The sequence below is a fragment of the Trachemys scripta genome, chromosome 3 (assembly GCF_013100865.1).
Source record: "Trachemys scripta elegans isolate TJP31775 chromosome 3, CAS_Tse_1.0, whole genome shotgun sequence".
NCBI lineage: Eukaryota > Metazoa > Chordata > Testudines > Emydidae > Trachemys > Trachemys scripta.
Genome location: NC_048300.1, coordinates 162,797,097 through 162,824,429, shown reverse-complemented (window position 1 = coordinate 162,824,429; position 27,333 = coordinate 162,797,097). Strand labels below are relative to the sequence as shown.

The 27,333-nt window shown below is 39.9% G+C and overlaps 1 protein-coding gene across 1 annotated transcript in view; it reads right to left on the bottom strand.

Annotated features, from left to right (window-relative positions):
* Positions 1-27,333, bottom strand: part of LOC117875514 (CUB and sushi domain-containing protein 1-like) — a 1,845,931-nt gene that overhangs the window by 225,293 nt on the left and 1,593,305 nt on the right. The window contains exons 37-39 of the mRNA XM_034766897.1: positions 23,018-23,087; positions 22,411-22,527; positions 14,079-14,288 (exon numbers count right to left, since the gene is read on the bottom strand). Coding sequence (XP_034622788.1) covers positions 14,079-14,288; positions 22,411-22,527; positions 23,018-23,087 — 397 coding nt within the window. The remainder of the gene's footprint in view (positions 1-14,078; positions 14,289-22,410; positions 22,528-23,017; positions 23,088-27,333) is intronic.

The following is a 27,333-nucleotide window of genomic DNA, read 5'->3' as shown; positions in this document are numbered from 1 at the left end:
CTATCATTTTCAGTGTGGTCAAACCATATTATGTATGTAGGTGAGTGTGTTTGAGAAAGAGGGAGAATGCATTAGGTGCATCTTTTGTGGCTATCTCCTGGAGCACTTTTGATCTCCAGGAATAAGAAGATTTGAGATCCCCGCTCCATCTTTGGCTTCTTAATACCACATAAAAGGACTTTCTCAGACCTGAAAAAAGCTCTGTGTAAACTCGAAAGTTTGTCTCGCTCTCACTAACAGAAGTTGGCCCAATAAAAGAAATTACCTCACCCAGCTTGTCTCCCTGACACTCTATTCTCCACCTCTAGATTGTGGCTTACCCTGCAGCAACTATTCATAGAATCATAGAATCAACCTTGGCTACACTTACCTGCTAGTTCGACGGCTGGAAATCGAACTTCTGGGTTCGACTTATCGCGTCTAGTCTGGACGTGATAAGTCGAACCCGGAAGTGCTCGCCGTCGACTGCGGTACTCCAGCTCGCCGAGAGGAGTACCGCGGAGTCGACGGGGGAGCCTGCCTGCCGAGTGTGGACCAAGGTAAGTTCGAACTAATTCGAACTAAGGTACTTCGAACTTCAGCTACGTTATTCACGTAGCTGAAGTTGCGTACCTTAGTTCGAATTAGGGGGGTAGTGTAGACCAAGCCATAGAATATCAGAGTTGGAAGGGACCTCAAGAGGTCATCTAGTCCAACCCCCTGCTCAAAGCAGGACCAATTCCCAGCTAAATCATCCCAGCCAGGGCTTTGTCAAGCCAGGCCTTAAAAACCTCCAAGGAAGGAGACTCCACCACCTCCCTAGGTAACGCATTCCAGTGTTTCACCACCCTCCTAGTGAAATAGTTTTTCCTGATATCCAACCTGGACCTCCCCCACTGCAACTTGAGACCATTGCTCCTTGTTCTGTCGTCTGCCACCACTGAGAACAGCCGAGCTCCATCCTCTTTGGAACCCCCCTTCAGGTAGTTGAAGGCTGCTATCAAATCCCCCCTCATTCTTCTCTTCTGGAGACTAAACAATCCCAGTTCCCTCAGCCTCTCCTCATAAGTCATGTGCTCCAGACCCCTAATCATTTTTGTTGCCCTCCGCTGGACTCTTTCCAATTTTTCCACATCCTTCTTGTAGTGTGGGGACCAAAACTGGACACAGTATTCCAGATGAGGCCTCACCAATGTCGAATAAAGGGGAACGATCACGTCCCTCGATCTGCTGGCAATGCCCCTACTTATACAGCCCAAAATACCGTTAGCCTTCTTGGCAACAAGAGCACACTGTTGACTCATATCCAGCTTCTCGTCCACTGTGACCCCTAGGTCCTTTTCTGCAGAACTGCTACCTAGCCATTCGGTCCCTAGTCTGTAGCAGTGCATGGGATTCTTCCGTCCTAAGTGCAGGACTCTGCACTTGTCCTTGTTGAACCTCATCAGGTTTTTTTTGGCCCAATCTTCTAATTTGTCTAGGTCCCTCTGAATCCGATCCCTACCCTCTAGTGTATCTACCACGCCTCCTAGTTTAGTGTCATCTGCAAACTTGCTGAGAGTGCAGTCCACACCATCCTCCAGATCATTAATAAAGATATTAAACAAAACTGGCCCCAGGACCGACCCTTGGGGCACTCCGCTTGAAACCGGCTGCCAACTAGACATGGAGCCATTGATCACTACCCGTTGAGCCCGACGATCTAGCCAGCTTTCTATCCACCTTACAGTCCATTCATCCAGCCCATACATCTTTAACTTGGCGGCAAGAATACTGTGGGAGACCGTATCAAAAGCTTTGCTAAAGTCAAGGAATAACACATCCACTGCTTTCCCCTCATCCACAGAGCCAGTTATCTCATCATAGAAGGCAATTAGGTTAGTCAGGCACGACTTCCCCTTCGTGAATCCATGCTGACTGTTCCTGATCACTTTCCTCTCCTCTAAATGTTTCATAATTGATTCCTTGAGGACCTGCTCCATGATTTTTCCAGGGACTGAGGTGAGGCTGACTGGCCTGTAGTTCCCCGGATCCTCCTTCTTCCCTTTTTTAAAGATGGGCACTACATTAGCCTTTTTCCAGTCATCTGGGACCTCCCCCAGATCGCCATGAGTTTTCAAAAATAATGGCTAATGGCTCTGCAATCTCACCCGCCAACTCCTTTAGCACCCTCGGATGCAGCGCATCCGGTCCCATGGACTTGTGCCCGTCCAGTTTTTCTAAATAGTCCCGAACCACTTCTTTCTCCACAGAGGGTTGGTCACCTTCTCCCCATGCTGTACTGCCCAGTGCAGCAGTCTGGGAGCTGACCTTGTTCGTGAAGACAGAGGCAAAAAAATCATTGAGTACATTAGCTTTTTCCACATCCTCGGTCACTAGGTTGCCTCCCTCATTCAGTAAGGGGCCCACACTTTCCTTGATTTTCTTCTTGTTGCTAACATACCTGAAGAAACCCTTCTTGTTACTCTTAACATCTCTTGCTAACTGCAACTCCAAGTGTGATTTGGCCTTCCTGATTTCACTCCTGCACGCCTGAGCAATATTTTTATACTCCTCCCTGGTCATTTGTCCAATCTTCCACTTCTTGTAAGCTTCTTTTTTGCGTTTAAGATCAGCAAGGATTTCACTGTTTAGCCAAGCTGGTCGCCTGCCATATTTACTATTCTTTCTACACATCGGGATGGTTTGTTCCTGCAACCTCAATAAGGATTCTTTAAAATACAGCCAGCTCTCCTGGACCCCTTTGCCCTTCATGTTATTCTCCCAGGGGATCCTGCCCATCTGTTCCCTGAGGGAGTCAAAGTCTGCTTTTCTGAAGTCCAGGGTCCGTATTCTGCTGCTCTCCTTTCTTCCTTGTGTCAGGATCCTGAACTCGACCATCTCATGGTCACTGCCTCCCAGGTTCCCATCCACTTTTGCTTCCCCTACTAGTTCTTCTCTGTTTGTGAGTAGCAGATCAAGAAAAGCTTTGCCCCTAGTTGGTTCCTCCAGCACTTGCACCAGGAAATTGTCCCCTACACTATCCAAAAATTTCCTGGATTGCCTGTGCACTGCTGTATTGCTCTCCCAGCAGATATCAGGGTGATTAAAGTCTCCCATGAGAACCAGGGCCTGCGATCTAGCAATTTCTGCTAGTTGCCAGAAGAAAGCCTCGTCCACCTTAATACTATGGTAGTAGGGTTTTGCTTGATTACTTTAAAAACAAACTCTTTTTAAACTGTATTATTATGAAAAGGCATCTAAATTCATAAACCTCCCCTCCTCATTCTTCCCCCTCTCCCTTTAATTAGAGGATTACATTAATTAATTCTGTAATTAGAAATGGCACTTTCTTTCATTCAGGGAGAGGGGCAGGGAAGGACACTTTGCTCTAACCCCAAGAGCTTTTATTGCATGGTCAAATGTAATCAAGAGTACATTTGTGAGTTAAGAGTATCTGAAATTCCCCAGTTTAAATAAATATGCTAATAGCACCTTGCAGTCACCCCTTTAATATACAGTACATATTCTCACAGACATTCCAATTAGTTGGTAAATGCCTTTATTGTCATAGACTCTTCATTTGCCTGTATTTCTTGTCCTTTGTGTAAGGGTATATCAATTTCATTTCATTCTGTCAGAAAGGTCATATTTTTAATTTATACAACTTTCTGCCAGTGATATTGTATTATGGCAGCCATATCAACCAATAACATATTTGACCTCTGTAAAGACTTATAAATCAATGACATGGTTTATAAATCAGATGTACAATTTAACTTAAAACTCACTAGTATGACAAAAATGAGCCACATAATTCATAGACAGTTTCATGATTTATTAATTAGGCATATAATTTATAAATCACAAATCAGTGCTTAGCAAGCCAATTCTTGACTTATAAGTCAGTATTACAGGATCTTTAGGTGAAAACCATTCACACAATGGAGCTGGGAACATCACCTATAATTAAAGTGGCCTAACACTTTCTGTTATAGGATGGCTGTTTTCAATTGCTTATAAGGTTGTCAAACTTTAAACATTCAGTATGAGATCTTCCATGCCAAGTGTGTTCCTCAGGCCGGTTGTTTTTTTGTTTGTTTGTTTGTTTGGGGGTTTTTTGGTATAAATAGTTCAGCCATTTCCAAGAATGAAGTTAGGGGAAAATACATTGGTTTGTTCATGTTAAAAAAATATATATTATAAGCATTACACTGAAAAGTTGCAACATCTTTATGCATTACAGCAGGGACTTGAAATTTGCAGAGGAATTGCTCTGATATTAGGCATGTGCATTGTACTGGCCATGTAAAAGTTCACCCACACTTGGCCACAGTATAAGCCCCTGAAAAATCTCAGTTTTCACATGTTCAGTAGAAGTTTGTTAAAGACTGGCAGCTAAATTCTCTAAGGATTCCATCTATACTAAGCATGCTCGACCCCCTTATATCTCCTATGTGACAACCAGACCACACGTGTGTCGTCATCACAAAAGACTTTTGCAAAACACCCTGTAACTCCTTGCATCAGAAACAGTCAGGTTTCTTGCCTTTAATTTCACCTTCCAAACTTTATGAAATAGTTTGAATTTGTTTTTCTAAAGAATCATAGACATTTAATATTAATATATTTTTTTCTTTACAAGTATTTAACCCTGGAGTAAGCCTTATTATCTGGTTAATATCCAGCAGGCAGTCAGGACCCCTCCCCCTCTCTTAATAAGTGTCCAGGATGCAAAATTGGTAGAAATAAAAGGGAAGACTTTATGTGGTGGCCCTATTCACATGATATGGAACAGAGTGACAAAGAGTCCATCATATGGCAAGAAACAGTAATCACTGAATTAGAGTGAAATAGGCAAAGAACTCTTTGTCCTTAACATGGCAGCTCGTAACATGTTGTTCCAGCATGAGAGAGAAGATTCCCTCTCCCTCCCAAGATAGAGAGCTAATGAAAGGGGAAGAAACATGCCGAATCCTATGCCAAAGCTTACGAGAATGCTTAAAAAATGAACAGAAGTGAGCACTGCAGTCTTCAAAGGGAAGGAGAATCCTGTGAAATAAAGAGATAGGAAGAGAGGAGTGTGACCTTACACCCCATATTCATCACAGTAATATTATTATAATATGATTGTGATATAATCATAATGTATTTTATGCAAGATAGGGCATGTGAGATATCATTGAAAAGTTTATGATTTACTGAATATGATTATCCTATTTGTATGCATGTATCTTTTTGGTATCTGAAGTTAGGAGTATTGTTTTTGCATCTATTAGAAATCTATTACAAATGTGTTTACACCTGGGGAACGCCCACTAGGCAGAATGCAATCAGTCTAGATGGCTGGTGGGGAAGGGCCATTAGAGAAAACAATAGGCCTTAGAAGTTTATCTCTCACCGGAGAGTCTTCCTGTGGACACTACAAACAGCCTTCAAGTCACGGCTGCTGTGACCCTACAGGGACATGTGACCAAGTCACCTGGTACTGGACTCCATCTTGGAATACCAGTGTTTTTCCACTGACCAGGCATGGGAACCAAGCTTAGAGACAAAGGGTTCCCGTTATATGCAAAAGCTATTTAAGGCAGGGGAGTGACATTATTGTGGTTCTTCATTGACTCCCCATCCAAAGAGACTCCTGGAAACAGCCGAGGAACAAGAACTGAACTAGGGGAAGGGATGGACCCAGGCTAGAGGGATTACTAGCCTTTGAAAGGAATACCTAGTGCAGCTTGCCCTTTATGAGCCTGCAGCCGGCTTACATCATCATTTAGGGTTAGCATTTGCTACTCATATCCAAACTCTTTAGTATATTAAGCTTAGATTACATTTTTGTTTATTTGCTAGGTAACCTGCTGTGATCTGTTTGCTATCCCTTATAATCACTTAAAATCTTTTGTAGTTAATACATTTGTTTTTGCTTTATCACAAACTGGTGTGTGGAAGTCATAACTTGGGGTAAAAAGCTGTTGTATATTTCCTCTCCACATTGAGGGAGAGGGCGAATTTCAGGAGCTTACACTGTACAGTTCCCTGTGCAGTGCAAGACAGTATAATTTTGGGTTTACACTCGAGGGGAGGACAGGGTGCCTAAGTGGCTGGGAAGTTCCTTAGATGAAGCCTTCTCATGCAAAGCTGGTCACAGCATCTGTATGTTTCTGCAGCTGTATGTGTGCTGGTGAAGGTGCAGACTGCAGCCTGAGAGAGGGCTTGGCGGGCTGGTCACAGCAGTACAGTGTAAAGGGAACCCAGGCAGGTGGGTCAGGTGGGCTCAGTGGTACCCCAGGTCCAGGTGGCACCGAGCAGGGTGGCGGGGGGGGACCAATCACAAGGAGAAAATACCTCATCCCTTCCTCAGAGACTGTGATGAGGACATTAGCAGGGCACAATCATTTCCTAAAGGGAAACAATGTGGCTACAGGAGACACTGTCCTTAAAAGGGTAGCTTATCCCCATAAGCAAACCAGTAAGGACTGTGAACAATGTAAGGGAAATGAGAATGGTGCCATCACAAATGATCCCCTCAGCCACCCCTGACCCTTGTGAGGTATTCTCGTCTCCCAGAGATACCGGTCTGGCACATTGTCACCTCAAGCCGGTGGCTGACTGAGTTTCTTGGACCAGGAAGAACCTATTAAGGATTCTCCCAGTAGGAGTCGGATCACTTGCTGGGGCAGGAAATTTCTGTGAGGTCTTTGCCAGCATCACACCAAGGACACCCAATTCATGAGTCACGTTAACTCTGAGCTGCTCTAGGTTCTGCATCTGTAAGCATAAGCCTAATGGGAAGAAACTGTCTCAAGTAAATTGTACTCCATTTTGCTTATTTTGCTTTATACTCCATTTTGCTAGCTTTGAATTAGTAAGAAGAAATTGTAGCCTTGAATTAGTAAGAAGAAATTGTTCTGAGTTTATTCTTTGCTGATTGCACTAATGATTTTAATGTTAGAAGGATAGAAGTTTGTGGCTGTAATTGCCTTATTTACTGTTTGGTATGTGAGTGAAGAATGTATGGTAATTATCTGAGAAAAGACAGCTGGGCCGGATGGTCAATAAGGGAGTGGAGGAGTCGAGAGGCGCCAACTTTCACCTGGATAGCAGACTGATGACCCTAAAGCAAAGGCATATGCCCCAAGGACAAAATAAAGAGTGGAGCCAGAGGAACGAGATAAGAAAAAGCTGTGGATACTCCCAGTAACAGCCTGATTGGGTGCAACCTTGACTAACAGCTCTGGTGTGCCAGAGACTTGTATGGGAACTTATTACTATAAAAGAAGGGTGTATTGCAATGGGATTTTGGGTTCGTTCTGCATCAACATCGGAGCTGAGTCCAGCTCCCCATCCCTCGTGTACAGTTTCAGCTGGCCACTGGAACTGACTGAGCAACAGTAAGGATTGGTAACTATAAGATCCAGCTGCAGAAACTATTGGTGTGTGTGTGTGTGTGTGTGTGTGTGTGTGTGTGTGAGAGAGAGAGAGAGAGAGAGAGAGAGAGAGAATGGAAGCATATGCTGATTTTAATGCTTAAATTGTACTCTCGATAAACGCGGTGTATTGCCTTATCTCCTTTAAAAAGATTCCATGTGATGCTTATAAGCATTACACATCCACATGGAAAAGAGCCTGGAGCCCATGCTAGGCACCTAAGAACCAAAGGGAAACAAGAACATCCCTAAAAAGGTCTGCATTTCAAGAAAACAAACTAAACTGTCTGACTCCCTCAGCCCCGATCCACAGGGCACTTCAAGGCAGCTGACTGAAAAGGACTCTCTGACTTTAAAAGGACATCTCATTCCAGTGCAATCCTGTATGGGAAAGAAGATTTGCTCCCTCTTCCAAGACGATGGGCTGTTGAGATTAGGGAAAATGCTATCCCCATCTTCACTCCAAAGATCATGATAAGGAGTCATAGAAAAGGGGATGATCCATTTTTAAAGGGCCACTCATCCCCGAGAGGTAACGTACATTGGTATAGTTAGGGAGGGTTTCAGGGGGGCATTACTTCCCCAAAGAGAGGTAAGGTGTGTGGGAGCACAGTGGAACACAGTGATTATTACTGATCTCTTGGTGTTATTTCTGTATGCTGTTTCTTAAAAAAAGAAAAGATACAATATTTGCTATGCATTAAAAACTCTACATAGTTTGTTTGGTACAGAAACTGTCTGATTACATCCATCTCTATTTGGCCCCCACATCTGGCCTCACATATTTGCCTGAATGAGAATTGTTGTGCTGTTGGGTGGTATATTTCTATGTGGAGGAGGTCCTAGTATTTTGTTTGTTTGTTCCTGTTATTTGATCCCCCCAGCTTTATATTTTTAAAATGATACAATTCTATGAATATACATACAATGTTATTTCTCCTTAATGGCTCTATGTTGCATTGCTGTTTTAGGAACATAGATCATGCAAATAAATCATAAGTACACCAAGTTATTTTCAAACAGAGTTCTGAAAAGGCTGACGTTACTATTTATTCTCAGGACTTATTAGTTGATCATTCCGTTTTGAGATAATGTGATACACAATTAAATTCTGCAGCTTAAGCAAAAACTGTGGCTGTGATTACAGGTCCTCATTTTTTTATCACATCCAGGTAGTGACTATCTGTATTTTACCAGCTGTAAACACAACATAGTTGAAATTTCTCCTTTTCCATGATAGTCTGAATATTTAAGGGATTTTATTTATTATTAATAATAATTATTATTATCTCTCCTTTTAACAAAAATGTTAAACTCAAGATTTATCTAGAGACGATATCTATAATTCTGTTGATATTATCTGTATCATACACCACTAGTAACTCAATTTTCCTACAGTTCATGGAAAGATAATTTCGTGAATTGGTGAAATGGAATAAAAAAATCTCAGCTGTGTCGTATGATGCAACCTTGTGTTTTTTCATTTACGTTTTGCTCCTGTGTCTGTCTATGGTTCAGGAAGTTCTCTTTAATTATGAACAGAACTGACAGCAATAGTTACGGTTGCCTAGGTTCTCCTCCTGCATGGCAGGAGCTCTGTACGCCCTCCATACCTCAAGCTAGAGTTCCCTATTCTCTTTCCATGCCAGGGCCTCCGTGTGACCCTTCATGCCCCTTTATGCCCACTTTCCCTCCCCTGTCTCAACTTCCACTCCATAACAGGGTCACCCATTCTTACCCTACAAAAAATTCTGTGTGACCCCTCCTTCCCTTCAAAGCTGGAAACTCTGTGTGACCACTCCCCCACCAGGCTCCTCTATACCAAGAATCCCATTCTCCCTCCCATGCCAGGAGATGTATGTGCATTCCCTCTTTCTCATTCTCATTCCACCGACCATTTCTACTCTCCTTTCTTTCTCTTTCAGTATGCCAATATTTTTAAATTCTACTGAGAGGCTGGGCAGGGCTAAAATAAGGAGCATTGTTATGCTGGAATGTGGTATTGACTGCCATCAACCGGTTCTCTGATCTATAGTAAATTACAGAGATGGTTGAACTGCAAGCTTGCTACCCAGATGCCCGTGGCTCAGAACATCACCCATTTCTCCCCTCCAGTTTTCCCCATTTTCACCCACATCAGTAGGGTTTTCCTATTGATGCTTTGAACATTCCCTGAAATTTTGTAACTGATTCCCTGTTACATCCAAACATCTAAACAAAGAAATACCATCAAGTTGAGTGTAAGGGCCTCACAAACTCAGCCAATCAAACCTTTCTTTATATCACTTGCAATCACATGAAACAATATTTCACAGCAAAAACAACTTTCATACATCAGAAAGAATATTTTTTGTATTAAAAATTGTATTCAGAGAACATTTTCAAGAGTAACTATTGTTGTCCTTTTCTGACTTTATTGTAAATAAATTACAAATACTTTAGGAGTCAATTCAATTTTTATTCTGTCAGTTCCTAACTGAATAGACTGTCTTGTTTTCCTGCTTGAATTAGCAATTGACCAGGGAATTTTTGACAGGCCAACATACCATGTTTCACAAGTATAGTATTCAGGAATTAGTCACTCCACATTTTACATGCTATTTATAACAGTAAGAATGATTGAATGGCATGGCATCTAAATAAATACCCGTTGTTAGGAAAGTTGCTTTGGTTTCCTTCTTTTTTTTATATCAGTGGAAATATATAAGTTGATGTTTAAAAATAGCTGTACATTTTCAGAAAAAAATAATTCCAAATTTTAGTTTTTAGTTGTGACATTTAAATATCCAAATCCCAGCTAATTTAACTAAACTTTCTCCCTAAGCCTCAATTCTCTAGTTTAGTCACCTATTAGCCAATTTTTACTAAATTATTACCACTTCATTGGACCATCTAATTTTTTTCTAGATTCTTCATATAATCATTTACAAAGTGTTACTTCAAAAAGTCTCTAGTGCATAGAAGCAAGATTTCCTTTGATAGACCACTGAAATCATCTTCAAAAAGAATATAAAATCACTAGGAACTATCTTGCTCCTTTCTTGCCTGCTTTAAAAAAATCCTTCTTATAGGGCCTATACCTTGTCAGGTTTTTAATGTTTTCTAATATGTTCCTTAATTAATTTTAGGACTAACTCTCTCCAACTCTCTCCAGTAGTTAAGGTGAGTTAAAACAGGAGTGGCATTCACAATTTCTTGTGTCAGGGAACGTCTACACTACCCGCCAGATCGGTGGGTAGCGATCGATCTATCGGGGATCGACTTATCGTGTGTAGTGTAGATGCGATAAATCGATCCCTGATTGTTCTCCCATCGACTGCTGAACTCCAGCTCGGCGAGAGGCGGAAGCAAAGTCAACGGGGTAGCCGCGGCAATCGACCCCACGCCATGAGGACACGAGGTAAGTCGAACTAAGATACGGCGACTTCAGCTACACTGTTCTCGTAGCTGAAGTTGCGTATCTTAGGTCGATCCCTCCCCCCCAGTGTAGACCAGGCCCCAGTCATGATTCTACTTTACGTCACTGAGTCATAGATTCATAGCTTCTAAGACCAGAAGGGACCATTGTGATGAACTAGTCTGACCTCTTGTATAGCACAGGCCATAGAACTTGCACAAAATAATTCCTAGACATATCTTTTAGAAAAATATCCAATCATGATTTTAAAGTTGTCAGTGATGGAGAATGCACTACAACCCTTGGTAAATTGTTTCACCATTAAAAATGTACTCCTCATTTCCTATCAGAATTTTGTTATCTTCAACTTCCAGCCATTGGATCATGTTATACCTTTCTCTGCGAGTTTGAAGAGCCCATATTTAAAGAGTTGTTCCCCATGCAGGTACTTATAGACTGTAATCAAGTCACCCATGAACTTTCTCTTCGTTAAGCTAAATCGATTGAGCTTCTTGAGTCTATCACTATAAGCCATGCTTTCTCATCCTTTAATCATTTTTCTCTGAACCCTTTCCAATTCATCAACATCCTCCTTGAATTGTTGGCACCAGAACTGAACACAGTACTCCAGCAGTGTTAGCACCAGTGTCAAATAGAGAAGTAAAATAACTTTTCTACTCCTACTTGAGATTCTCCTATTTATGAATCCTAAGATCACAATAGCTCTTTTTGGCTACAGCTTCTTGCTGGGAGCTCATGTTCAACTGATTATCTATGATGACCCCAAATATTTTTCAGGTACAGGATGGAGTCTCCAACACTGTAAGCAAAGCATACAGTCTTTGTTCCTGGAAGTATACATTTACATTTAGCACTATTAAAACACATACTGTTTGCTTGCACCCAGTTTACCAAGGCACCTACATCTCTCTGAATCAGTGATCTGTCCTCTTTATTAATTGCCATTCCCCATTCAAATATATGAATATGAACTCTCACTCACCACCCTACTAATAAATTACAATGCACTTGATAAAATGACCCAGCAATTTTGTTGTCTGAATTATATGGTTTGTCGAATTTTGAGATTCAACTTTACCAGGTACAACTGTCAACATGTTGTGCAGTATTACGATATTAGAATGTTTGTTATGAAATATCACTAACAGTCTTCCTTGTATTCTGCCAGAACTCTAAACAGGAGCAACAGGATAGGCAGATGATGGTTTGTTTAAATGCCAACAAAGACAAAAGAAAACCACATTTTCCATCAGGGACATGAAAGAGATAAAGCCAACATCAACACTACAAGAAACCCCAAACCAAACCAAGCCCACTTGCCCTACCTCCCCAAAGACACCACAGAGAAAAAATCCTAAACCAAATTAGTTTCTTCCCTCCTTTGGAGGGGATGCTAAAACCTTGCCATTCTAGTCACATTGGTGTGTCTAGCAGAAGGTATCACAGAGCCAGATAATGGCTTGAAGTTTGAGGTCTGAAGTACAACTGAGCTTATTTGGACTCTATACAGTCAAAGGAAAATGTGTTACAATCTGTAGGGAGAGAGACCCCGGGGTTATGCTAGCCAGAAGCTAGGACAGAGAGCTTTGGAGAAAACTCAGGAGCTATTCTGTATGGGCTTGTACTGTTTAATGTTTTTAGTTTACTGCTTCTAAAACTGCCTTGAAAGAACATGAGTGTGATGTCTTGCGTCTTGAAACCAGACCTGGGAGTCCCCAGATAGCTGCTGCATCCTGGCCTCTACCCAAGGTCTGCAAAAACCTGGTGTTTTTTTTCCAACAGCCAAGATCCACCGATTGGTTCAATGACACTATTTATGTCAGAAGGAGGCACAAGGAGTTTGTCTGAGCAACATAGTGATTTCCTGTTGTGGCTGCATTGGACTCTGCTTGTGCCTGCCTCCTGCACCCAACTCTGTTCCTGATCCCTGCTCCACTCCTGGCTCCTGCTTCACCCCTGCCTTTGCTCCTGTTCCCACTGTGCTCCTGATCTGCACTTGACCCCTCCCTCTCCTTAAGTTTCTGACCATCAGTGGAAGGCATATGGACATCATGGCTCTGACTCCAGCCTCCAATTTCTGACCGACTCGAGCTTGACCCCTGGCTCTAGTAATTGACAGTTGACTCAGGTCCTATCCCTTGGCTTCATCCACCAACCTGGACACATGCACCTCTCACTAGACCTGACTCCTGCTCTGACTACTAGGCCAGACCGCCTGCATACTGGACCATAACAATAAGAGACCTTTTTTAAACTGGTATCAGATTTCAATTAAACCAGAACTCCCACAATAACATCCTAACCAGAGGGTGCTTTCTGTTCAAACCCGAGCCTACAGACAGCCATTCTCTCTCATTGTTCTGCCCTTAGCCCTGCAACAGTGATTACGGCTCACAGTATCATGTTAAAGTTATAGAAATGTGCACTAATTAGTCGTGTTATTTATATTCATCAACAGAAAAATTGAGAGATGAGAAGAAAATAAACAAAAAGGAAGATAGATGAAACATTAAACAGTTCATATGTTCTATATCTTTAACTTAAACATTATACAAAGTCTAGGCCTTGATCCAGCAAAGGTTTATGCATATACTTTATTGTATGCACTTTGAAGAGATGCACCAAAGTCAGTAGGACTTCTCACAGTAGTTAAAGTTAAGCACATGCATAAATCTCTGTAGGGGCTTGGATGTGCTTATATAAACCTGAATGTATTTGTTTTAGTTGCATTTCTTGGCATTTTGAGTTTGTTTTTTTTCACAGGAATTTAGATTGCAAAATTCAACATGTTACAAATATTTCTATTTTATAATATATACACGCACTTTCTAAATAATTAGGACCAAATCCTGAAATTCTTATTCAGTTTTGACTAGTTTTACACAGGTAAAATCCTATTGAAATGAGTACAAACCTAATAATGAGGACTTCTAAATTTGGCCAGCAGTGCAATAAAAGGCAGCAACCTAAACCAGTAGATAAGCCACTAGAATGGGATTCAAGAGACCTGGGGTCTAAGCTCTACCAGTATCTTTGGCCAAGTCACTTCACTCCTGCCTCAGTTTCCCCATCTGTAAAGCAGGGATACTGTTACATAACTTTCTTTGTAAAGTAATTTGAGGTCTATGCTTGAAAAACACTGTGTAAGAGCTATATATTATCATAATTATTTTTTAAAAAGAAAAAGAAAAATATTTTGAGATCATTCCATAATAAGTAAGTTAGCATGTCTCTTATCATTCTCTAAATGGTTCATTGGTTTAATTATTACTTACCCTGGTATGCAAGCTTAAATCCTTGTCGATTCTCTGAGTGATCGCTATAAAAATGGATGAGTGTTTCGTGAGTTGTACTTAGCAAAGATGGTGGGAGTTCCGTTCCGCTAAACTGGCCTATCATAGAACTGGTGTGGTAAGGCCCATTCTGAATTTCAAGAAAGTCATGATTAGCTTCAGTAGAGAAATTCAGAAATTGAATATGTGCACCTGTATGGGAAAGTAATCAGAATGATAAACAATGTTCATAATACATTTTTTCATGCTACAGTACACAAATACAGAAACTGACATAATCAACAAATCAGTGCTGTACAGATTATACTGTGACCAATGTTTTCAAATTTAGGTGCCTAAACCTAATCTAAACAAAAGTAGCCTGGTTTCAGAGGGTGCTATGTTCAGTGAGGGCTACTAGAGGTACAACTCCTCTGAAAATCAGGCGACTCTTATTTAGGTGACTAAATGTGGATTTACATGACTAAATCGAAACATCAACACTTTTTGAGAGACAGAAAGATTAGATGGTTTAAGTCATTAGAAATTATCTATCTGAAATGACAAACATTTTAGGAAAGAAGAATCCATATTTATGAATTAGAGACTATTAAAATATGTCAATTCAGATCTGAAGCCACATTGTATATATTACTCAAATCTGAACTCTGGAGTTTAATCATACTATTTATGATTGTCAGTTTGACATGTCAGTGCAAACAGTTTTCTATGTGAAACCATTACTGCCATAAAATTATACAGGATGAGACTGATAGCTAAAGAAATTAAATTACTATCAAAAGGCAACTCAAATTGCAGCACTTCCTGCTCCAAACTCCGTGGGAATTTTCCCCCCAGTTTGGAGATAGTTTTAGTACTCAAAATCACAAACTGTGCTTATTTTCTTTCAGAAATATTAACCTACCAATAGCCACCATGACTCATAGCCTAAAAAACTTATCATGTTTACACATAGTTTTGCATATATTTAAATTAGGGTGGTCAATTAATTGCAGTTAACTCAAGCGATTAACCCAAAACAAATATACTAGATTTTTAAAAAGTCATGATTAATTGTAGTTTTAATTGCACTGTTAAACAATAATAAAATAATTTAAATTTTTTATAAATATTTCTGGATGTTTTTCTACATTTTCAAATACATTGATTTCAATTACAACACAGAACACAAAGTGTACAGTGCGCACTTCATATTATTATTTTTTATTACAAATATTTGCACAATAATAAAAAAGATAAACAAAAGAAATAGTATTTTTCAATTCGCCTCATACAAGTACTGTAGTGCAATCTCTTTATCATGAAAGTACAACTTCAAATGTGAATTTTTTTTTAAATAATTACTCTCAAAAAGAAAAGAATGTAAAACTTTAGAGCCTACAAGTCCACTCAGACCTACTTCTTGTTCAGCCAATCTCTAAGACAAACAAGTTTGTTTACATTTACAGGAGATAATGCTGCCCGCTTCTTATTTACAATGTCACCTGAAAGTGGGAACAGGCACTCACATGGCACTGTTGTAGCCGGCATTGCAAGGTCTTTACCTGCCAGATATGCTATACATTCCTATGTCCCTTCATGCTTCGAACAACATTCCAGAGGACATGCTTCCATGCTGAATTTAAATTGGCATTCTATCATTGTTTAACAGTGCGATTAAAACTGATTAATCACTATTTTTTAATCTCATGATTACTTGTGATTATTTTTTTGATTATTTGACAGCCCTAATTTAAATTTATCTTGTCGGATTTTCAACATCGTCTCATTGTTACAGATTGTCAGTATTTTCCTGTATAATGAATGAATAAAGCATCACATTTTGGGACACACTTGGATCTCAATGTTGCACTGAGCTTTGTGTAGGCCCCACTACTTGCACTTAGCTCAGTGAAGGACTGGGGTTTATTCCTTTACAAGAGTGGCATAAATATCAGAACAATGTAAAAGGAATTTAAATGAATCCAATTCTGGGAACTAAAGTCATTGAGAGTCGATTTATTTTAGTGGGAGTTGGATCAGGCCCTAAATGTCAAAGGGAGCCACCTGGCACAATCCTTGTCCATGACACTAATATTTACCTATTTGGACCATATAACAACCCTTCAGAATAACTTTTTATTCTTGTAATAAATGAAATCCACCACTTTCTGAATTAAGAGCTCACAATAGTATAATAGTAACTTACTCAATCATAGTTAGAACATCAGTTACAGTCCCTTTTTGTCAGGGTCTAACAATATAATTTATCTGTGAAAATGTCCCTGAGATTCACCCTGGCAAAAGAAATCTAAAACTGTGTGTGAATTATTTTTACAAAGACTTGGGGAAGTGAGGGACAAATCCTATGACTATTTTAAATTATTAGTTGGGAGAATGATTTCCAAAATGTATACTATACTAATTTAACTTTAAAAATACTATTTTGAAATAAAAATGTGACACTGGTGGACAGGTGCCAGCTCATGCTGAAATCCCAGGTCAATTCACTTGTGTATTAGTATAGATCAAAGTAATTGTTAAATATATAAGAGTGTAGTTGGTGTTTAAACTTCATGAAAACTAGTGACACATTAATTGCATTGTTTCCAATTATCTGTATCATGTGATAATATTGACCTGAAGAGAACCTAGCATTAAAAGTTAGTAAGCTAACACTCCCTAGACTCAATAAAAAGGGGTTATCCTATTACATTCCATTCCAATATAGGCTACAACACTTATAAACAACTGGCTAATACAATTTGTTAGATTTCAGCTTTAAAATCTAACTGATACTTCAGCAAATTGAACCCCTTTCAAACATACAAATTAAAGGGTGTAACATAATGCATAAGATTGCATGGCCAGTGTTCAGTCTGCCATTTCCTAATTTGATAGTGCTTAACCCTTAACTTTGTATTCCTTCATTTTAAGATTTATTGATGAGCTCAACCTTAACTATAGTTAAATTATAGTTTTTGTTTGTGAATTTATTTCATTTTTAAAGAAAGAATATCTTTTTATATATGTGCTATTTAAATAATAAAGAACTTGCACATTTGTTGTCTTCATTGTATATTTTATTGCCATTTGTGAAGCTCCATATTTTACCATTCAGTGCCATGTTGACCAATACACTGAAAGTAATAACATTAAACTGTGTTCAAACAAATCATTTTACTGCAACTTCATTTTTATTGCAACTTCTAAGTAACTTTTTTTTAAAAGCTGTGTAACAGAAAACTGAATAAGGACCCAGGTCTATATTTTCCTGCTTTTTATTTTTATTTTTTTTTTTTTAAAAGATAAATACTCAGAAAAGTATAACCCCAATTTTTAAGAAGCAAATAAACAATATGTAGAGAAATTAAACCTCCTTTTATATCTTATTTTCATGTAAGATTTTTTGAGGAAAGTAAAAAACACTTCCTGTTTGAAAATAAACACTGAAAAAAACCACATTATAAACCCAAAGGAGCACAACAGGATCTTAGGCAAAATCTGTCTGCTCTCACTGCAGTTCCTCCTGTGACCCGTCTTTGTACTAATGTTAGGGCAGTCTGAAGTAAATCAGTTACCAAAAGTTGCCATTGCCATGACAATCAAAGCAATAGTGACTCGCCCCAAGTAAGCAAATGAACTGGAGGCAGTGAATGATGAGTGGTTAATTTTATCTCTGATGTCAAAATGTTATTGATCAGGCAGTTGCAGGGGACAGCAAATGTGCACTATGGGCTAGATCAGTAGTGGGCAACCTGCGGGCCACTGGCCATATGCGGCCCATCAGGTTAATCTGATTGCGGGCCGCAAGACATTTTGCTGACATTGACCATCTGCAGGCACAGCCCCCAGCAGCTCCCAGTGGCCGCGGTTCTGCCACTCACAGTGATCTGCCACTCTCAGATGAGTGCCCTAACCGTTGGGCTTGGGATATTCTGATGTGGGGCTCTTTGTTGAGACTGTTCCACTGTGGATAATACATTTTTTTAAAAAGTCATTGAAGCAGGGAGCCTGGATCTCCTATCTCCTAGCTAAGTGCTGTAACCACCAGGCTAAAAAGTCATTCTCATATTTGCTTACTTTCTCAACCAATATCTCTTTCATTATTTATCTAAAGTGGAACAGCTTCAACAGCAGAGACTGAGGGAACCCCACATCAGAATATACTATTGCCCAGTGGTTACAACACTCAACTTAGAGGTGGCACATCCCATTTCAAATCCTTCTACCCGTCAGGTATGTGTTTGCGAGGGAGGGAATTTCAACTGGAGGTCTCCCATGTCCAAGGTGATTACCATAACCACTGGATTTAAAATTATGAGAGCGGTCCCCCTACTGCCCTTGCTGTTCTTTGTAAGCTCACTTATTGGGGTCCTATGCAGAGGAGAGGTCTGAGCATTTTTATTGGATCAAGCCCCATGGACAAATTAGAAGGAGGAACGCCTATCTTCCCCCGTTCATGAATGGCTGTGGTGCTTAGATGTCCGGACATTTGGCATGGGGCTGCAGTGTGTGTGCTCAGAAGCAGAAATGTAGGTGCCTAGGGAACCTTTACAATAAAAATGTAGGTACTAAGAAACTAGGATTTGTGGGGAGCTGAACAGGGTTTTGTGAATCCCAGTGGGGCCTGATTGTGGCATTAGGAACCTAAAGTGTCAGTTAGACATTGAGGTCCTTTTGTGAATCTAGCCCTAGGAGGTGGAAAAAATCCGGCTTTTCCCAGGTTTTCTACAAAAACTAACATTCAAAAGACACTTTGGAGATCATTCCACGCACATATTAATTAGTGGCTGAAATTTGTTTCAAATTCCTTATGGCATGTTTACAAAAAACAGTTCTGTAAAAAGCTGAGAGACTGTGGTACAGACTCCATAAAACAGAACATCTGATGCAACTTTAACTATGGTCTCACTACTGCAAGACCATAATATACTATGTTTCATCACTGAATATTAACCAGATCAGTCAAAAGTAATGAGGGAATACATCAAAGATTTCCAAGGTGAGAAAGCTTTCTACTAGATTATTTCTACTGATATTACAAATTATGTGTACACTTTTACTTTGGGAAAACAAACTAATAAGTAATAAGTAACAAACTATTGAGCATTTCTGACTCATTTTACCAAACAACATTATAGCCCTTACAATCTCCTTTCCTACTACTGTATGTTTGCTCACCATATACAATATATGGTCCAATTTTAAAACAAGGTTAGAGATAAGATTATTCTAGAAATGGAACATAGTGAGCCAGAAGCCAAAAAATAATTATTTCCCTGTTTCTATGTTTAAATAAATTTTAAAAAAGTTAACCCCAGCTGAATTTTCAATTTTATTAATTTATTTTTCTAAGCCCACCTTAGCTTCAGTAGTAGTCTTTGCATTTTCCAAGAGTTACTACTGTGATCCTACTGGAACTGTATAATTTAAGAGAACAATGTCATGTGAAGTAGATGCTGTAATAGGGAGCCTGTTGAAACTTCTCAGTAAAAGTTACAGAAGATAAAGTAGAGTAGAGAACATATATGGGTAATCATTGGGGTCAGTGACAAAAGATGGCTGGGGTTCCTGAGGTTATGAGTTGCCATTTGAAATCATTTTACTGGAGGATTTATTCCTACACACTAGTAATATCCTTTATTGATAATCTTAGAAATTAAAATAATACACGTTTGACAATATAGCATTCTATAAAGTGATAAATGTTCAGGGAAAGGCTTCGAAAATAAAGAGACTAACACATTTTGATTGAATTATAAATATTTTTGTTGGAGTATTTTTTCCAACTGGCTTTCTTTTAATATTGATTTGAGTCCCTGATATAAAAAGCTTTCTTCCTATATTGAAGAATATAATATATTTTCTTCTGCAACACTTCATATTTCAGAAGATGCTTGACTTACAAATCAGTTTTTGTAGGTCTCTCAGACTACTGACATTAAAGTTCTTGCAGGATTGGGGGGGCCACTGGAGACATTCCTGTCTTGTAAATTGTAAGCTCCTTGGGTCAAGAGCCTATGATTTTCTGTATATTTGTAAAGTGCCTAGTACAGTGGAGCATGATATAAAGATTCTGATTGAAAATTTACCAGGTAACATATGAACATTTTTCTCAAGGATTTAAGAACTGAATGGTTAAGAACAACTTTACAAACCACTTTACACTATTATCCCAACAAAGAGAAAGAATTAAAAAAGCACACAAAGTGAGGGGCAGGTCCTCAGCTAGTGTAAACTGCACCGCTCCTCTGAAGTCAACAGAGGTATGACCATTAATACCAGTCCAGGATCAGCCACTATTTTTGTTTTATGTGGATATACTTTTAACAAAATTTGTTAGAGCTCAGAATGATAGCAAGATATGTAATGCTGAAATTGATTAACCTAACTACACCTCTACCTCGATATAACACTGTCCTCGGGAGCCAAAAAATCTTACCGCGTTATAGGTGAAACCACGTTATATCAAACTTGCTTTGATTCACCGGAGTGCGCAGCCCCACGCCCCCAGAGCGCAGCTTTACCGCATTATATCCGAATTCATGTTATATCGGGGTAGAGGTGTAATTAGTTTAGCATAATATATCTGCTGTAAATAGTATATATTGTTACATAAAACCATGTTATGAAGGTAAAATGAAAGAGCAGAACATACATGAATTTCTATACAAGGGTAAGGTGAATTGAATAGTGTTTTTTTAAATTAGCAGTGGTGTTGAATTTTCACTGTGTGGCATCATGTTTCAGAGCATGGAACCTCATCTCCCTTTTATTTCTAATAATGATATAGGATATATGTTTATATGTGCTGTTATAAATCATTTATTATCCATGACCATCACCACAATCTAATTATTATTTATTCTAGGAAGTAGACATAACTCAACAGCTGTAATACACTAATGAACCCAAGAAGGTTGTAAGCAAGTCTGTGGTTGCTATTTGAGGAATTTGATTCCAATTGCTTAGGACCTTTTCAGCCCAATATGTGATGCCAGAACTTCAGCCTTATTGTCCACTACGTTCATGCAACTTATACAACATTATTCATAAACATAAAAAATAAAGAAGTTATGTTGGTGGATTGGGAAAGGGAATGTTAAATAAAAGACCTCTAATTGAATTAGAAGCTAAATTTTGTATTTAATTTGATGCATTGCCATGCAGCAGAATTGCTTTGAATCCAGGTTATGAGAAAGATTGAATGTACAGATAATATCATTCTAAGTTAACATTTGCTCTGGTCAACGATTTAATATAAATTGCAAACCATTTTCAATTGAAAAGACAGTGTATCATTATTTGCAGTGTTGTTGCACAGTTATGTAAGGCATATAAGAAATTCCAACTCGACAAACCATCATTTATTTTGGAAGTGAGAGTACTTGCATCTAAATCTAAAATCTGCTGAAGAGCTGAACTTGTTTCTTTCCAAAATACCCACCCATCTGCCTCAACAGGTGGGGGAACCTGAGGGGCCTGTCAGTGAAAGAGGACATCCTCAGCAGCAAGGAGGGAGACACTTGCTGAGGAACAGTTAGCTGCTCCCCAACCTTGGAATCTATAACACCCACTGACCAGTTGTTGGGGAGAGGTACTGATTGGCCAGCATTTGCTAGCTCCCACGATTTAACCTGAAGTGGGGGCAATGCAGAGTCTTTTTTGGCTCCATTCCAGCAGCCTCACACTGAACAAGGAATCCAGTCTGACAGATGCTGTGGGTGTAGCTGTCTGCCTGTTTGGGGGTCAGGAAGGATTTTTTTCTTCTGTAAGCCAATTGGCAGAGGACCAGAGAGTCTTCTGCTTTCCATGTAGCACCCTCAAGCCACAGTATATGTATGAAAGTGGTTGTTACTTAAGTGAGGTACTTGGTTGAGTTCTTAATTTGTCACAACTTGCAGAGTGTTTCCAGTGCAGTTAAAATGATAAAATGAATGGCTCCCAGGGATTTGGTGGGGGGCCTCGGGCTCATGGGATAGGGTGAGACCTTGTGGCCCTTGCTGGCTGAGGTCAGACTTTGTGGCCCTCAGAGGCCAGGGTCCCCATGTTGCTGCACCCTCTGTCCTCCTCGCTGTGGGGATGGTGGTGGTGGTAGGACTCACAGCAAGCTCCTGAGAGCCTACCCCAAGTTATGGGTTATATAGTAGAGCCCTGTAATCGCCACACTGGAACCAATAAAATGTCTGATATAGGAGAGTATGGGGGATGGGTGGGTAGCACCCTTCCCTGTATTTAAGTTTTAATAAAAGTTGTGGCCTGCTGCTTAAAATTCATACATGTGTCTGTCCTCATTTCTCTGCTGTGTCCACATTAATGTACGTTTACTTACCGTATCCAATAGGCAATAAGATCTTCCATGTGCAATCTAAGTTACTAGGGTAATTTCCAGGAAAACCTGGGCTCAGGATCACTCCACCCATATTTGTCAGTGTTCCACCACACTTAGCTATTAAGCAGAAAATTAAAGAAAGTCTCTGTTTAATAATAATAATACATACTTTCAACTACATTACCCAACAACTATATCCCCCACACCCACTTTAAACAGAACATGATTCCAAAGATCTAATATATAGTATAAACAAAAAAGTCATGTAGTATAAGACAGGAGAGGAGTCAGCCTTTATGCTAGTCCCCTTATAGCTCCCACATTTATGTTACAAATATCTTTTAACATCAAGAACAGATTTTGCTGATCTGATAAAGACATTTAAAATCAAACTCTGAGTAGGTATCCAGAAAAGGAATATATTTTAAGAGCAGATGTGGAAAATGAGAAAGAAGTTCTGACTAAATTGTGAAGAGCTAAAGAAATGAAGGAGGCATATCATTCACAGAGGGGAGTTAGCATGTCACTGCATGTCTCTTTCTAAAGCCAATAGTTTCTTATGCCTGTGTTAGTCATAACAACATAGGTCTAAAATATGCATTCATACCAATGCAGAGGGGAGATGGATAATTCCAACGGCGAACTGTTCCAGGCATACAAGAAATATGAGAACGACCCTGTTTGGAAAAAAAAAACCTAAATCAAAACACACACATTCATTATAGGGACTTGTGTAGTACAATGATTGTAACTGTCGTGTGTGTGTGTGTGTGTGTGTGTGTATATGTGTGTGTGTATACACGTCTCCCCATTGGTGACTGAATGTAATGATTTTAAAAGGGAAACACTGAGGTGCTGATAATAAAAGTTTGACAATTTTTCTCCACTAATATTTTCTAATTAAGGTGGGAAAAAAGCCTTCAGCAATAATTAGAATTCTTTTAAAATATGGGAAATAATTCTTGATTCACATTCTAAAGAAAAAAAATATTCTCAGATCAACAGTTTTGCCGTAAGTTGTAGTATAGCTCTGCAGAGAAAGGCAAAGCAAAGTTCTCATTTGGTTCATGAGAGGTGACTCAATTTGCAATAGAAAATGTTCAATATGATTAAATAAGTTATTTCTGTTGTCCTAATTTCCCATACAGCACTATATTGTGAATTAATGGTTTGTCCTGTACAAAGGGGAGCATATTATTTTGGTACTCCTGGAGCAGAGAAGAAGACTGTGATCTTGCAGTGGTCTCTCCACTGCTCCATGCAGGTGTCAGATGTACTCGGTCTGCACCAGAAGTGGGCAAACTACGGCCCGCAGGCCATGTCCGGCCTGCGGGACCATCCTGGCCAACCCTTGAGCTCCTCGCCGGGGATCCTAGCCCCCAGCCCCTCCCCCGTTGTCCCTCCTCCCCTGCAGCCATGCCATCATGCAGGCAGCACTCTGGGTGAGATTGCGCGCTCCTGCCAAGTAGCGCGGCACCGTGTCTGGCTTCGGCCGGGCGGCACGGCTGCCAGACATGCTGCTCTGAGCAGCATGGTAAGGGGTTAGGGGTCAGGGGGTTGTATAAGGGGTGGGGGTTCCCTGGGGGGCAGTCAGGGGACAGGGAGCAGGGGGCAGTTGGATGGGGTGGAGGTTTGGGGGGGCGGATGAGGGAGGGGTTGGATAAGTGTGGGAGTCCTGGGGGGCCTGTCAGGGGGCGGGGATGTGGATAGGGGTCAGGGGATGGGGAAAAGGGGGGGCAGGATAGGCATTGGGTCCCGGGGGGCCTGTCAAGGGACCGGGGTGTGGATAGGGGTCAGAGCAGTCAGGGGACTGGGAGCAGGGCGGTTGGATGGGGGTGGAGTCCCTGGAGCGATTGGGGTGACGGGTCCTGGAAGGGGGCAGTTAGGGGACAAGGAGGAGGGGGGTTGGATGCGTGGTGGGTTCTGAGAGGGGCAGTTAGGGGACGGGAAGTGGGAGGGGTCGGACAGGGGTCGGGGACTAGGCTATTTGAGGAGGCACAGCCTTCTCTACCCAGCCCTCTGTACAATTTTGCAACCCCAATGTGGCCCTCGGGCCAAAAAGTTTGCCCACCCCTGGTCTACATCCATTGCAGCATCAATGTACCAGAACATCCATCATGTGCTCTCAGCTGTGATATGGGTATCTAACACAAAGTGGTAACAAAGGGGCACCTCATGCACTATTACTATCTTGCACAATTGCACAAGCTGGCCCACACTATTCTGAAAAATTACCTATTTTGAAAAGTTCCTGATCACTGGACCAATATTGTTTATAGTACTACATAAATCAACTGTTGAACAAGAGTTATATGTTCTTGGTTAAATTAACTCTGATCAGTGAGAGCCTTTCTCTTCTATGAACATATAAAGGTCTTTCTCCTTCAGAAAAAAAATAAGTTTATTATTTTTAATTCTTAATGAAGACATTTTGCAAGATCAATAGCAAATAGCAAAGTCAGAATCCACAATACACAGTACCACTATGGCTGGTCCGAGAACTTTGATTTCACAAAGCATTTCAGGGTTTTAAATTTTTTCCCCCTGCATTGGAATTAAAATTAGACTTTTTGACGGGATGGGGAAAGAAAGAGCAAAAAGAGATTCTCTCTATAGACCAATAGTTAGTGCACTAGCCTGGAACATAGCCCACCCAGGTTCAAGTTCCTGTGCTATCTGATTTGGAGTGATCTGGACTGGAAAAACTCTTCTCTCTCTCATATATCCTGGACAGGAGACCTTAACATAAATTTAATCAAAACCAATAAGTTTTCATGAAACAGCAGCCCTACCGATAATATATTTAACAGTGTTAATTTACACTAAAATGCAAAGAAGTAAGAAATTAAGGTGGCTAACTACTTAGATTTAAAGCTATTTATTTTTACCAGAATTATTTTCCTGCAGTGACTCAGAACATTTATTCTCACTCTTAAGTTGTTCTTCAAAGTTTTCATCATCATTTTCACAGAATGATCAAAAATATTTGAAAAGAAAATCTGTGATTCCCGATAGATGAGCCTCATCTTTGGTTGGGATGCCTCAAGTACTACACTGCAACTCCACAGTTGTCAGCAGTAAAACAGGAAATCACAGAATCATGAAACTGCTGAATCAATAAATGAGAAAACCACTTCAATACTGGCTTTGCTTCAAGCATATAAGTAATCCTGTCCATATTCAGCAAAGCACTTGCGCGTGTGCTTAAAGGTGAACATAAAGTTAAATCCCATTAATGTTGATGTTTTAGTACTTTTCTGAATCAGGGCCTAGGAGCCAGATTTTCAAAGGTATTTAGGTTTCTAAAATTGCAGATAGGTGTTAAAAGCACCTAAATCCCATTAACTTCAGTTGGATTTAGGCACCTATCCTGCTTAGATGCATTTGTAAAGTCCCACTAGGCATCTATCTGCATCTTTAGGCACCTAAATAACTTTGTAAAGGTATACATTTAAGAAGACAGAATGTGGACCATTCTTACAAGATGAAGAATTCTGTTCTGGGAAGCAGTGACTCTGAAAAAGATTTGGGAGTTGTGGTGGACAATCAGCAAAATATGAGCTCCCAGTGTAATGCTGTGGGCAAAAGAGCTATTGCAATCCTGGGATGCAAAAACAGGGGAATTTTGAGTAGGTGTAGAGAGGTTAATTATTTTACCTCTACATTTGGCACTGGTGAGAGCACTGCTGGAATACTGTGTCCAGTTCTGGAGCTTACTATTCAAGGAGGTTGATAAATTTGAGAGGGTTCAGAGAAGAGCCAAGAGAATGACTACTGGATTAGAACACATGACTTTTAGGGATAGACTCAAAAGCTCAATCTCTTTAGCTTCATAAAAAGAAGGTTAAGGGGTGACTTGATCACAGTCTATAAGTATCTATATGGGGAACAACTCTTTAAAAATAGGCTCTTCATTCTAGCAGAGAAAAGTATAACATGATCCAATGGCTCGAGGTTGAAGATAGTAAACTTCACATTGGATAGGAGATACCAATTTTTAATAGTGAGAGTAATTAACTATTGCAACAATTTACCAAGGATTGTGGTGGATTCTCCATCACTGACAATTTTTAAATCAAGGGTGGATGGTTTTTTTTTCTAAAAGTTATGTTTTAGGAATTATTTTGGGGAAATTCTATGGATTGTGTCATATAGGAGTCAGACTAGATTATCACAATGGTCAGTTTCGGCCTCAGAATCTATGAAATCTGGCCTTTGGTGCATAAAACAGACTGCCTGTCCCTAGATAACATATTGAAGTGAAGAAAATTCCCTATTCATTCTGGGACATTACTGATCCTTACTCTACCAGTACATTTGCAAAGGTAAACACAAAAAAATACTGTACAGGTTGTGTAAAAGTGATGCATGAACAGTAAATTTATCTCATAATGATGAAACCAATAGAATAATCAGTTTTACTGATCCACGGTTATAATCTTCTATTGAACTTAGCATAAAACCCTGATGAATTTAATGTTAATTCTCCTTACAGATCAACAGAAGGTTCTGGTTTAAATTATTAATTTTAGTTTAAACCTAAATGGAAATATATACATCTATATTTTAAATAAAGACCATAGCTCAAAAGGAGGTAGAAAGTTTTTGGAATACTACCTTAGGAGTTTCTCGTAAGTACTCAGGAACTCAGGTATATTTCACCATTATTTTCTTAGTACACAGAAACCTTGATGTATGCAACTATTTGGTGTCTGTGTATGTATATGTATGTGTGTGTACACACACAAACACACACAGTCCTTTTTAAATAGCTTTAACATTTAATTTTGCCCAGCCCAGCAGCTCTAAATAAGGAGAAAAGAGAATCCTGTTCCTTTGCAAATGGATCTACTCTAGTGTGGAGGTCATCCCAGTGTGCCCCCTTTCAGTCAGTTGTGGCACCACATGTGAGCCCCTTCTCAC